Raw genomic sequence first — 13,515 nt, 5'->3', positions numbered from 1 at the left:
TGATTTAATGTGGCTTCTGAGTGGTGGTGGTGGTGGATGGCAAGATGAAATGTAAGACATGCACAAAAGGAATGGTTAAAAGTAGCAGAGTTAGTATAAGTGTGTTCATCTATATATTAGGGAGATGAGATTAGAGTAAATTTAACCTGTTGATGGTGCTTGCCTAAGAGAGGCTAGTGTTGGAGTGGCTAAAGAAATTAAAAGGTTTGAGAAGATGGTGGGAGAGGAGAGTTTTTTAAATGTGGCCCAGTGAGCTACATTTAAAGAGAGCATGGATTCAGGTAAGCGTAGAGGAGTAAGGTGAAATGAAATACAATTACTTGATAAACAGTCAATCACAATATAAGATGAATTGTTATGAAGGCTAGATTTGGTGTGAGGTTTAAGTAGGTGAGGATTGTTAAACAGAGGCATTTGTGACTTTTAAAGCAGAATGGAAATTGTTAACAAAAGCAGTGAGCTCCTCATGAGTAAACAACTATATAATTTAGAGTTAGAGGCCAGTGAAGAAGGTGAAAACTTTACCAATAAACAAGTGTGTCCTTGTAGCCAATCCAGTGACTTACCAATAGAACAAGGAAATAATTTGAGGACTAAGAGTCCATCATAAAAAGGATGATGGTGCAAATATATTAAGAAAGGATTTGCAGAGAAAAGGGTGAATTATGTATATGGGGTGGAAGGGCCACTACACTTGTTCAAGTTAGCTACAGATGATGTTGGATCAATGTATTTTAAGGAGGAATTATATTGATAGATGAGGTTAGTGAATGGGGTAGGAAGAGGTTTTCGTTGTGGTGGGTTTGATCATTGAATGGATTTAGACTAACTTCAGCAAACCCCTATACTGAGTACTTCATTCCAAAGGAAATGCTCAGTATTGGGTCAGATCCATAGAAGAATGAAGTGGAGACCTCTATCCAAGATCAAGTGATTTGTTAGCCTTCTTTAACAGAAGTAAACCATATCTATGAAGGTCATGATGAGGTTGATTAGACTTTAAATCAATATATATCATTTACGAAATTGCATAAAACTGGAGGGGAGGAGTGACCTTTCTTAACCAGCAGTTTCCTCTATACTAAACCAGTTTTCAATAATTCCTATTGTTAAATATCTTGAAGCTATCTTATATTTCTGGTAATACATTAGTGACATTATTTTCATGTAATTGTAAAATATAGATAGATGCTAGCATAGGACAAATTTGACATTTTTATAACAATTATGTTGGAAATGAGCTAATAAAGAGTAGTACTCAAGAATATCTTCTTTGAACATGTCAATCCTTCAATTCCATATCACAGTTTTAACTAGCAATAGATTTTCTCAGATAGAAATCTCAGTTTGACTTCATTCATATTACTTCAAATCAATTATTTGCACAATCTGTTGTAGACAACCAGTCTGGTAATTTATCCAAATAATCATACATGTTTACATCAAATTGCTCTCAAACAATGAAAGACTGAACAAATGCATGCATAGACACAAAAGAAAGAAAACTAAATTCTTCCATGATACCAACCAGTTTATTCAGCATGCTTTACTTTAAAATCAGAAGACAAAACATACAAGCAGACAATGTCTGGCAGTATAAAGAGACAACTAGGTTTCTTGTTAATTGAAACAGTTGTCTTTATGCCTTTGTTAACTACATAACCTGTTAACTCATTACAGCCAGTTTATAACCAACATTGCTGGCTGCTCATCTATACCTGTTGTTGTTGCTGCCAGAACAGAATCTAAAGCAGAAAAATCAACTGCTAGTAACCTTAATTGTAAGAATATTGAAGATGGGAGGAGAGAGAGTAGAGTGTCAGTATTAAAATTGCAGACAATAGTTGACTTCTAGAATGCCTAAGCTAAAGCCAAAGCCAGCATATTATACTTGTAATTGAGCCTCAACAAATGTTTGTAGTTGAGTAATCTTTCATCATTGATTGCTTCCATAATAGTAATGTTAACAGCAAAGAAATATTTAGGTAAAAAAAAAAAAAAATTAAAAAGCAGTAGATGAATAGATTTAAACATTTTCAAAAACTAAGAGACACTTGGGCATATTTTTTTTATAATACCAAAGTGTTAATTTTTCAGTGCTGGCTTAGCTACTGTAAAATATGAGACCAGTTATTGGGGTAAAAAAAGTTCAAAGTTAGCATGCCATAAGTTTAATAATGTTAGTCAATCACAACAGTCAACAATGTGATGCTATTTCACTTGTTTTCCAGAGAACGGCAGGCATTAATGTAAACACAGCCACACTGTATTGTAGGAATTTCTTTACCGAACAACAATAATATACCAACCATTCTCAAACTATATAGTGACCAACAATAATAACAATAATAGATGTCAAATTGCTTTAACGTGCACAAGACAAAACAACAGCCAAACTGATTAGATCTGTCATAATAGTAGCACAAAAAATAGCCATTTTGGCCAGGGCATTGCTTTCAAAATGCTGCCAACACACATTGCAAAGCCAGTGAGCAGGAGACCAGGTGCAGAAGACACTGTTACAATTTAGTCACACATCATTACTACAGTACGACTAACTTATAGTAATGTAACATCACCAGTTTGGATAATTCTTTGTCCACTACAGTGTTGATGTCAACCTTTGACAACCTGACTGTCATCTAAAGATTAAGTCAAGTCAAGCAACATGCAGAAGTAGCTTCACAGAATTGTTTCTAGATAGAGTGTAGGCATCTATACAGACCAAACCAAAAGGAAGCCATAGAAATAAAAGTGTCAAAATGCACGGCATAAGACAGAACTTTACAAAGCTATTAATGGAAAGAGAGGAATGTTTGATTAAACTATTAAACAAAAAACACTGTCAGCAATATAAATTCCTTTTTCCACAAAGAATAATGGAAATAGGAACCATTTCTCTGAAAGAAAAAAAAAAGACCAAAACAAATAGTTTAGTCCTAAAGCTTCCATTTAATAAATCTGCTATTGAGAAAGGTAGACTAAAACTTAAAAAGAAAAACTAAGATGCAAATTGATAAATGAAAAACAAATCACTAGTTTTCTATTCAATCATTGATTTTAATTATTCTCAGACTAGCAGCTCTAAATATGACAAATAGGTTGCAAGGAAAAAGAACCAAGAAGGATTTTGCTCAGGAAAATCTCTTTATAACTCCAGTACAGCAATATGGACCCGAAATAGTTACAGAAGGTAAAAGCAACTGTATGTAGAAAGGAATTATAAAATACTTCAATCTTTTTTTAAAAATGAATAATAAATATGTCATTCAAGTCTGATTGGTTCCTTTTGACATTGCCTAATAATTAAAGGCAAACACCAGGAAACAGACACTGTTATTCAATTCAGCACCAAACAGGTTGTGGAATATTGCGACTGAGTTATGAGAGCAGGGCTGTCACAACCAACACTATTAAATCACTAAACAGTACTATTTTCAGCCAAATTTTCTCAGAGCAAATGAGAAATAGGGGAAGGGAAAAATTATCAAAAAAGTATGTACAGTTGTTATGGGATCAGTATTAATTTTAGCAAACAGACATTGAAATTATTGTCAAGGATAGAACATTCTAAAAAGATGTCTTAAAAAAATAAATTTTCTCAGAATTGAAAAATACAATAAAAATCTTGAATAAGCATCAAAGTGAAATTTTAAAAAAAACATTTAGAATAATCAGGGAGATAGCAGACAAGGAAGGGATCTATAAAAACAGGGGTATAGTTAATATACAAAAAAAGTGTAGAGATACTAGAGGTAAAAAGGATGAGACTAGAATGAAAAAGGAAGAATATGCATGTTCAGAGTCGTCAGTAAGGATGAAATATAACTAAGTCCAGCTCATATACAATATTTCCTCAGACTCAAATGAACTATTTTGTCTCCAACTGGTGGCAGTGTTTCCTATTGTTCCGCCTCCATATCTGGCACAACATGATAAAAAAATAAAAATAAATATGTTATCAGCAGACAAATTGAAAGCCAGTGGTGGAAGTCAATAATCGTTGTTGTGTAATAGTAATAGAGTACCTATAATAGCAATAGTACTTTGCCCAATTAAGAGAGCGTTCTATTATTGTCAATTATTGTTGCTTCTTTTACAATATAGAAGTAACGATAGGACATGCTTCTCCATCAAGGAGATTTGCTAGAAAAAGAATCATACATACAGCTATATAATATGTACATATTATATACTTTCACAAGTATATACACACTACATACATGCATATACCTACACTCATACTTTATATATACATACACATATGCATATATACATACATATACACAGATATACTTACAAACACACTCACATAAAATACCCATGTGCAAATTTCAACAGGTTTAAAATTTAACAGGAGCATGCAATTTAAGTGCATGCAAGCAAAGTGCTGTTCACACTAATCACTGACTGACAGGCAAATGTTGCCGTTTGCGCCAATCTGTTAAGCTGATAATGCCATCTGCACTGAAGCTGCATTTTTTATTTTTACGTAATAGTTCAAAAGTCATTGTGAGTGCAATAAAGGGGCAATCTGCTCCACACAGAGAAGAGATCATCACATTTATGTGTAGATCAGAAACAGGTTGGTTGGTTTATGTGTGTATGTGTACGCACATGCGCATTTTAGTGGTGTTGAGCCCACAAACAGATGGATCCGTCTTTTTTATTATATTTTTTTTTTTTTTGCTGCTGCATGCAATAAAAAAAAGGGGGGAAATACAAAACTGAAGCAGATCCAGTCAAGGGTCAACATATATTATTGAGGAGGATATTAAAGGAATATTATGGAGGAGTGAAAGAGAGAACAGCAAGTTGGTTATGGTGATGGTGGTTGTAGTATAGTAGTGGAGTTGATGACTGCAGCTGCTTGCTGTGCTTGTTTAGTGGCATAATCATCAGTTTGTCGGTCAGCAGAGGCAGGAATGCAGACACTGTACGACAAGAAAACATGTACAAATCCCTCCCAATCACATCCCTCCCAATGAAGCTGATGATCACTTGAATTTTTTTTTTTTGTTTTACTTTCCAGTAGACTGCTGCTTCTGCTGCAGGGGCAATTGACAATCCCCAAATAGTAATAATAGTTTTATGTTAGTAATAATACTTAGGAAATAGAGGGATCTAGAAATTATCCACCCCCCAGTAAAACCTTTTCCATAGTTTAATTTAATTATTTCCATTAACTCCTCCGGTTTGGGGAACTGTCGTTTGCAGGGACCCACCCCCCTCCTGACTTAGCTGAGCTGGCCCTACCTTCCCCTACGCCAACCCCTGTACGTACGGCCCCCTGGAGTAGTAGCCATGAGATTGAGGCTGCTGCTACTGCTGCTGCCGTAGCCGCTGCTGCCCCTGGTTGCTTGTTGACCATCCCTAGAACCCCTTCCCTGAAAAGAAAAAGAAAAGAAACGATCAGACTTTTTGTATCTTAAAGATCTTTCTCACATTCAATCCAAATTTCTTGAGTACTTCAGTGTAGTGAGAACCTTATTAGCTTCAATTGACTAATAGAAAGGAGTTAATAAAATCATGATATCACTGACTACTAGGCTAGATTTTTCAGCTTTTTACCAGATTTGTATCATACTTCTCGTTACATAAGCACAACAAGAGTGACTTTGTTGATTTCTGCCTCAATCAAGACAAGTGAATAGTCAGCAAAAAGATAACATTACCTATGCTATTGAAATTTAACATCATGTATGAAAATTAATTTAGCACCTAAGACAAAACCATTGTTAATATTTAAGATTTTTTAAAATTTCTTTGACAGAAAAACACCCACAAGATACATGTTTTCAAAGATTCCTTAACAGTATTCAATAACCACATCCAATAATAAAAGATGTAGTGATGAGTTCTTATTGTAAAAGTGTGTCTATGTATTTGTAATATTCCAGAAACACTATTCAGAGTTAGACAATAAATTAGCAAATACATAAAACATACAAGAAGGCTGTGATATTTATTAAATTTTAGTTGTATTCAGAAAAACTTATATTTCAAAATCAGTCATTATGTGATACTAATGTATTATAAAATCAAATCCTACCATCAAATTTAGTAGATATAGCAATATACTATTATTCATTAACTTTACCAGTAATATTATTGTTGCTGAATTATTGCACAAGTTTTGAGAACATTTTTTTAAAAATTAAAATCTATTAACTAATTATTAGTAATTTTTACTTTAAAAAAATCATAACCAATTACTTTCCTTGATAAATTATTTTATAGCCTCATTAGGCTGCCATATTCTTTATGAATCTGATCACAAATAGTATACATTTATTCACTGACAGGCAAATAAGTTATTAAATACATACCATCCTTGGTGAGCAACCTAGATAATCAAACTCCATAATTAACAGCAAGTCGCTCTCTAAGAGGTTGTGGAAACTGGTCTGAAAACTTGGACCAATTCTCATCTCCAACTTGTTGCTTGAATCCATGAAGAATCTGATTTAAAAATGTAAACAAAAGCAATACATATTTAATGCAAATAAATGTAAATTATAAATTAGAAATACATGGGTGTGCATCCATATGTTCACAAACCACAAAGATCTCATAAATGACTGGTGTTCACACCTCCAAAATTAGCAAGTTTATCTTAGGCATGTGATATTCTCTGAAGATCTGATACTTATTAACAAACAATTCAGTGAACTTTACTATAAGAGCTTAAGTACCCAGATGAAGATAATTCACCTGCATAATGCAGTCTGTGAGCTGAAAACAACATCCTCTTCATAATTTACAGACTGTTAGATTGGACATCTAGCTATAAAAACACATCTTCTAAAAGATCACTTGCAAATATTCCTTACAAGAAATGTATGCACAACCGAACAAATATATTGAAATGGTCAGGAAAGAAATTCACCTTGTAAAACATTTCTTTAAGGTCATGTTTGGGGTGCACCCAAGAGGCAACAGCATCACAGAAGAAAATGAAATCTTGTACAACACCAGCTGGGTTCACATTTATCATGTTACACACTCCACGGAAAGCAGAATCCTTTTCTTCATTGTCACGGATATTCCGCAAGGAAGTACACCTATATTGAAACAAATTTTCAATTAATATAAAGCAAAGATAAAAAAAACATAAGAGAAATTTTACTGAAAATAAATGCATACAGAGGAAAACAAATGACTGTTTCAGAAATTACTTCCGACAGAATTGGAATGATGCTGAAAGAAAAAAAATTTCATAAATATGAAAAGTGTGTATGTATGAACTTGAATATTTAACATGAAAGAATAATAACAAGCTCAAATAGTTACAATTCTTAAGAGTTTAAAAAAAAAAAAAAAAAAAAAAAAAACACTTGTTTTCTAAGTTGCCAAATCCAAACTATTCTATTGCATTGCATACTTGGCTAAATTAAATCATTTTGGAATGTGTTGTTTGTTATTTACTATTATTTCAGTAAGACATCTCACAGTAGTAACATAAATCAAAATCTATAAATTGATAAACATCTGAAACATGCACAACTTATCCTTTTTGATTTGTTTTATATTCAGTTTCTGTGCAAATAGCCTATTATTGCCAGCTGACTGTAAGTAGTCCAGTCTTGCTGGTAGTTAACATATTCTTTAGATCCCCACACAGAAGATGTCATGAGCAATCAACAGTTTAGCTTTCATATGTGAACTGAAACCCCCATGTGTAATAATTAGAATGACATTTCTAAATTTCTTGCCCTCCCAACCTAGCTATCTCCAAAACATATAACATAATAGATAGGGACCATGTTTTACATTTGAGTGAAAATTAGGAATTTGAAGGTTTCTTATAAACACAATTTGGTTGATGGAAATCTCTTACATATACATGCATAGTTACATGCTTACCCCTCAAATACCAGCATTTCCTTTTAACATATAGTCCCCAAAATACAAAATGACAAGATGGCCACAGCTTGATTAGGTTTGACCCAGTGCTAAAACTTTATAAGTTTCACAAATATACAAAAGTCATTTTGTTCAATATTGAAAGTTGCTAAATGATACTAAATGCTTATAGTTTTCACAAAGTCAAACTAAAATTCATTAAAAACTATTTTCTTCATAAAAAAGAAGTATTAGCATTTACCAAAAGTAAGACAAAAGAAAATTGAAACAAATCAGTATTTCCTATACTATCAAGTTAAATAAGGAAATCCAAAGCTCAAATGATTTATAGGGACCTGAAACTGAAGGACTGAAACATGTTAATGAACAGTAGAAAGTGGCATAATGATGAAACATCACTCCTGATTAGCTGAAAAGCAATATGTACATCAAGTGAATAAATCAGATCAATAGTTTTGATAATTGTTGTATACCAGTGAGAATGGCAGAAAATTCAGTGAATCTTTAAAAAAAAAAAACAAAGGATTCAGCTCTTAGAACTTACAAACTAATAAGCACAAAGAAGATTATATCCCATCATTATCATTTAATGTCAACTTATTCTATGGATCAGACAGAATTTGTTGAGGCAGATTTTCAACAACTAGATGTCCTCCTTGTTACCAACCCATACCTATTCCAAGCCAAGTAATATTTCTCCATAGCCAGATACGTTTTTCATGGAAGACTAACTTGCCCAGGGTGTCACAGCAAGACTGAACCCAGTTGGGAAGCAAGCTTCTCAACCACCTAGTGATACCCATCATAAAATTTACTTCAAATACATTTTGTATAAACTCTACAATCAATAAGACTGAATAAATAAATAAATGACCACATTAATAAGCAATAAAGTTATTTCCATCAACCAAAGTGGATTTTTTTGTTTTGTTTATGTTTTTTAATTTCCACTGTCATATTCCCACTTGGAGGATTCTATAGATAAACTTTTTATATTATTTGATAGCTACAAAATATTAAACTTCAACTACTTTTATACATCTAATCTCCCTTGAATTTATCTTGCTGTCACCCACGAATTCTTTTTATTTTATAGTTCATACTTAACATACTTGTACAAAAATAGATCTCTATAACTGATCAGCAATCCTGAACTATCAATTGATTGTAAGATACAAGTCATTACTCAATGATAATTACAGAACAATTATTACTTATTTAAGCATACAAACCTTACATAATTTAGCATTTACAGAATCAGCTAAGACAGTTTGAGTTATGTATAAAAATTACATCAGAATTAAAGTCTGCTAATTGCAAGTAAAATATAAACACTTCATGTTCTATTTCAATAATAAAAAACAAAGTAATATTATTTTGAGCAAAAAATTATATTTAGAGAGCTTAACAGCAAATACAAACCTGTAAAAAATTTAAAGAAACATGCATAAAAGCAGTGAATTGACAAAAAATGTTCCATAGAAAATTATGTTCAATCACTTCAAAAGCAATTATTAACAAGAGTCACAGAAATATAAAATGTTAAAATCTTTATACAATTGACATTTAATACCTGAGCATTTAACAGCAGCTGGCAGAGATTTAAGTTCCTGACTACATAATTTACTGCTAGTGGTATTTTTACAATTAAAAATAAAAAATTAAAATACTGAAGTGTTCACACCAATATCAACATTTTTTATGCAACAACACTGTACACCAACAATCAAAAGACTAGAAAATCTAAGGTTGCAGGACAAAATTTTGAATGTAGAAAATTTTTCTAAATTATCAAGAAATAACCTGGTAGACCACATGGTCTACTAACTTGAGACATTTGGCAGTGGTGCACACAGAGGTAGAGAAGAAAAAAATCATATTTAAAAATGTGTGAGGGGAGAGATTAGATTCAAAACTAAACCAGTAAATTAATAATACTTAAGAATAAAACAAAAAAAAAGCTATTTAAAAATATCAAGAAAACCTTGTTTTATAATGTGTAATGGTATATGGTAAGGAATAGTGTATAGCAGTTAAAAAAACCCATATTACTAAATGCTGTGTCTTCATAGAAAGCAGCTCAATTATAATACCAATACCTTTTTTGGTGTAAAAATTACAACTGCAATAAAGTTTAATACTATACACATTGACTTGGCTTTTGTCAGGTAACCAATGTTATTTAGTCATAAATCTTTCTTTAGTTCTATTAAGAATATTAATTCTAAATTTCCATAATAAAAACAAATAAAGTCAATACTAAAAATAAATTGTATATCTTCATTTATACAGCACTACATGTATATGAGCCTTAAACCCACAAGCCAATGAAAAACTAGACTCATAATTTAAACTTATTCTAGACTCCACAGAATTTAGTTGTGTCATGAAAAAGTCAAATTGGTGTGAATGAAATTTTAAAATCCTCTTCAGATGTATGTTAGAGTGTTTACTAAATGGTTTCCAGCAAGATTTAATAGATAGGATAACAAAATATAGTTCAAGTGACAATGATTTGTCATATCTTCAAAGGTAAAATACTAGATTATAATATAGTAATTATATATATGTAATGCTTTAAATCTTTTTTTTTTTCAAACCCAAATCAATGATGATATAAAAAAATTAATAGCAAAGGTCAATGGTTAGTACTTTTACCTGGTATTTCAATATTTCAGGGTTAGGACCCCTTCTTCAAGAAATCTGCAAAGAAAAGGCGTTGTTAGTTTTCTCTGCTTTGTAGTGTATATGAGCAGAGAATGCAACTAACATTTTTTCTCTATAGACTTCCTGAAGTATGGGTCCTAATCAAGAAATATTGAAATACAAGGTAAAAGTCTTAAGCAGTGACCTTTGTTATTTTTTTTTATAACTTGCATTGTTTGGGTTAAAAAAAAAGTTTTGAATGGTACAATGCACTATAATAGAGACAATGAACTATATACCTGTTGTAATTTAGTCATCCACAGTCTGATGATATCTCAGAATAAAATTCTTTCTTCAGATATTCTTAGATGGAGTCGCTGCTATAAACTGATTATGGATGACTAAATTACAACAGGTATATAGCCCATTGTTTGTATTATAGTGCATTGTTGTACCATTCAAAACTTTTTATTCTTTACAAACAATACACAATGTTACAAGCGAACTACAATACTCTCCTAATTAAAAATATACACATTTCAGACAAGTCTTCGTGAAAACTATACTACAGTGTGTGTGTGTGTGTGTGTGTGTGTGTGTGTGTGTGTGTGTGCGTGCGTGTGTGTGCGCGCACACATATACACACAAACGAGGAATTTAGCAATGTTATTTTGTTCACTTAGTCTTATATGTTTACACATTTAATGCCTTCAAAGTATACTCCATTTGAAGCAATGCATCAGTCCAGATGCGTTTTGCACTGTTTGAAGCAGTGCTGGAACTCTTGCAAAGTGATGCTTTTTAATGCATCCATCATTGTTTTCTTCACCTCTTCCAAATCTGCAAATCTGTAGCACCAGCTTTCATCACCAGTGATCACCTTCGAAAGGTCTGGATCAACTTCCAGCTGTTCTTTCAGTTCATGACACATTCAGTTGTGACTGCTTTTGATCTTCTGTGAGCAAAAGAGGCACAAATTTTGCTGCAACTATTTTCCATTTCCAATTCCTCGCAGGAGCTCCAGGATACAGCAATCATGTCAACAAGTTGTTGTTCAAGGACGTTCCTCCAAGATCAATCTATGAATTTTTGTGATGTTTTCATTCATTTAGGAGGTCGACAGACACCCTGAATGAGGTTGGTCTTCAAATAACAAGTGACTATTCTTAAAGACTGAAAACCACTCGTAAACTTGTATTTTGCTCCTGGTAGCAGCCTTGTAAACTGTTTGAAGCACGAAACTGTTTCAGCCACCATTTTTCCCAGCAGAAAACAGAATTTCACAAAAGCATGCTGTTCCTTTGTTTCAGTCATCAACGAACAGGGGAGAAGCACTACAAAAAGACACATCACGTGGCAGTACAACTTCAGCTAATGACACCGGTCAGCAGACTGATGCCTGAGGGTTGCATCAAGTGGCTTCAAGCAGCAGAAGCTCAAACTACAACAGGCTTGCCCCACAGGAAACATCTCTAGTTACCTTTGGGTATCCCCTCTTGTCTGTCTGTATGTATGTATGTATGTATGTATGCATGCATCTGTATGTATGTATCAACATGTGTGTGTGTATATATGTGCAGGCATGACTGTATTAAGAAGTTCATTCTCACTATGAGGTACTGTTGGCCGGTGTCTTCAACCATGTCTCGTGAGTGAGCCAGGTGAAAAAACTAACTTGATACATACAGTGTGATTTGTTCAAAATCTTCAACAAAAACATGGACAGCCATTAAGCTTTTTATTATTCAAAACATACACATGCATACATACATACATACACACACACACACACACACACACACACACACGTATATGCAAATCTGCGTAAGTTTGTATTCTGTGTACTTGTATCAAGCATTGAGAGAGAGAAAAAAGTGGGGGGGGGGGTTATATTAGTGCACTAAGACAATTCTATTAGTGAAAAATCAGGTAAGGCATTGATGACAGGAAGTGCCTCAAGCTGTAAAACAATTTTTCAATATTTATTCACCCAACTCTTGCTGGCATAGAAAAACAAAAACAAATGGATGAATTAAGTATACAGTAACTCATAAATTTATTTATTTATATATATATATATATAAAAATAAAATCATTATTTGCACCATGTACATCAAGGCCTGGAATATATTTGTGTATGTGAACATCCTTCTCCAAAGTTGGCTTGCTATAAAGGAAAAACACCTATAATTTGAATTACTGTTATAAGAGTGTGTGTGTATATATACATACATACACACACACACATACATATATATTATAGGTGTGTTGGTGTATTTTGTCCTTTCCCTTTATGGAATGCCAACTTTGGAAAAGTTTTGATTCTTCTCAATTGCCATCTGGTAACTATGACATCCTACTGGAGGCAAAAGTGTCATATAGTGTATGTGTTTATATATATATATATATATATATATATATATAAACACATACAATGTTTATAAATGGATGTATACCTATGTAGATGTAGAAGTTCACTTCACCACCATGAGATCTGCATGGAGTCAACACATAGTTTGTGAGTAAAATTCGGTAGATAGAAACTGCTTAGAAGCTTGTTAGGTGAATTGTATCATAATTCAAAAGTGCAGTAGATAGGGTAATAGATTAGAAAATGTTGAAAAAGCAATTACTTCGGCAGGTAAAAACCTTCCCTTTTATACTGAAGAGCAGATTCTTTGATGCTTGTGTCTGAATTGCAATGATGCATGGTAGTAAGATGTGAGCACTGAATACAGAAGATTTGTGAAGGCTAGAAAGAAATGAAGCAAGCTCACCCCAATGGATGTCAACATGCATGATCACCATAGTATAAATGAGCTGAGAAGAAAAACTGGGTGTAACAGAAATCAAATGTCGGGTGCAAGAGAGAAAGTTGCATTGGTATGGGCATGAGATGCATATGGAGGATGGTTGCTGCATAAGGAAGTGCCATGCACTCCAAGAAACCCAAGAAAGAAGGAATCGAGTAAGACATGGGATGAATTGGTAAAGGCTGACCTG

General features: G+C 33.0%; 1 protein-coding gene across 2 annotated transcripts in view; it reads right to left on the bottom strand.

Moving 5' to 3' along the window:
- Positions 1-1,513: 1,513 nt before the first annotated feature.
- The window catches only part of LOC106870927 (transportin-1), a 55,505-nt gene continuing 43,503 nt past the window's right edge, over positions 1,514-13,515 (bottom strand). For both annotated transcript variants that reach the window (XR_016241008.1, XM_014917164.3), the window contains 3 exons: positions 6,890-7,064; positions 6,330-6,462; positions 1,514-5,387 (listed from right to left, as the gene is read on the bottom strand). Coding sequence is in view for 1 of the 2 variants with exons in the window: in XM_014917164.3 (XP_014772650.1) it covers positions 6,355-6,462; positions 6,890-7,064 (283 nt within the window). In the remaining variant the exon portion in view is untranslated. The remainder of the gene's footprint in view (positions 5,388-6,329; positions 6,463-6,889; positions 7,065-13,515) is intronic.

This window comes from Octopus bimaculoides, chromosome 3 (assembly GCF_046866305.1).
Source record: "Octopus bimaculoides isolate indiv1 chromosome 3, ASM4686630v1, whole genome shotgun sequence".
In the NCBI taxonomy this organism is placed as follows: Eukaryota; Metazoa; Mollusca; class Cephalopoda; order Octopoda; family Octopodidae; genus Octopus; species Octopus bimaculoides.
Note: the sequence above shows the minus strand (reverse complement) of the source record. Positions and strands in the feature narration are given on the sequence as shown.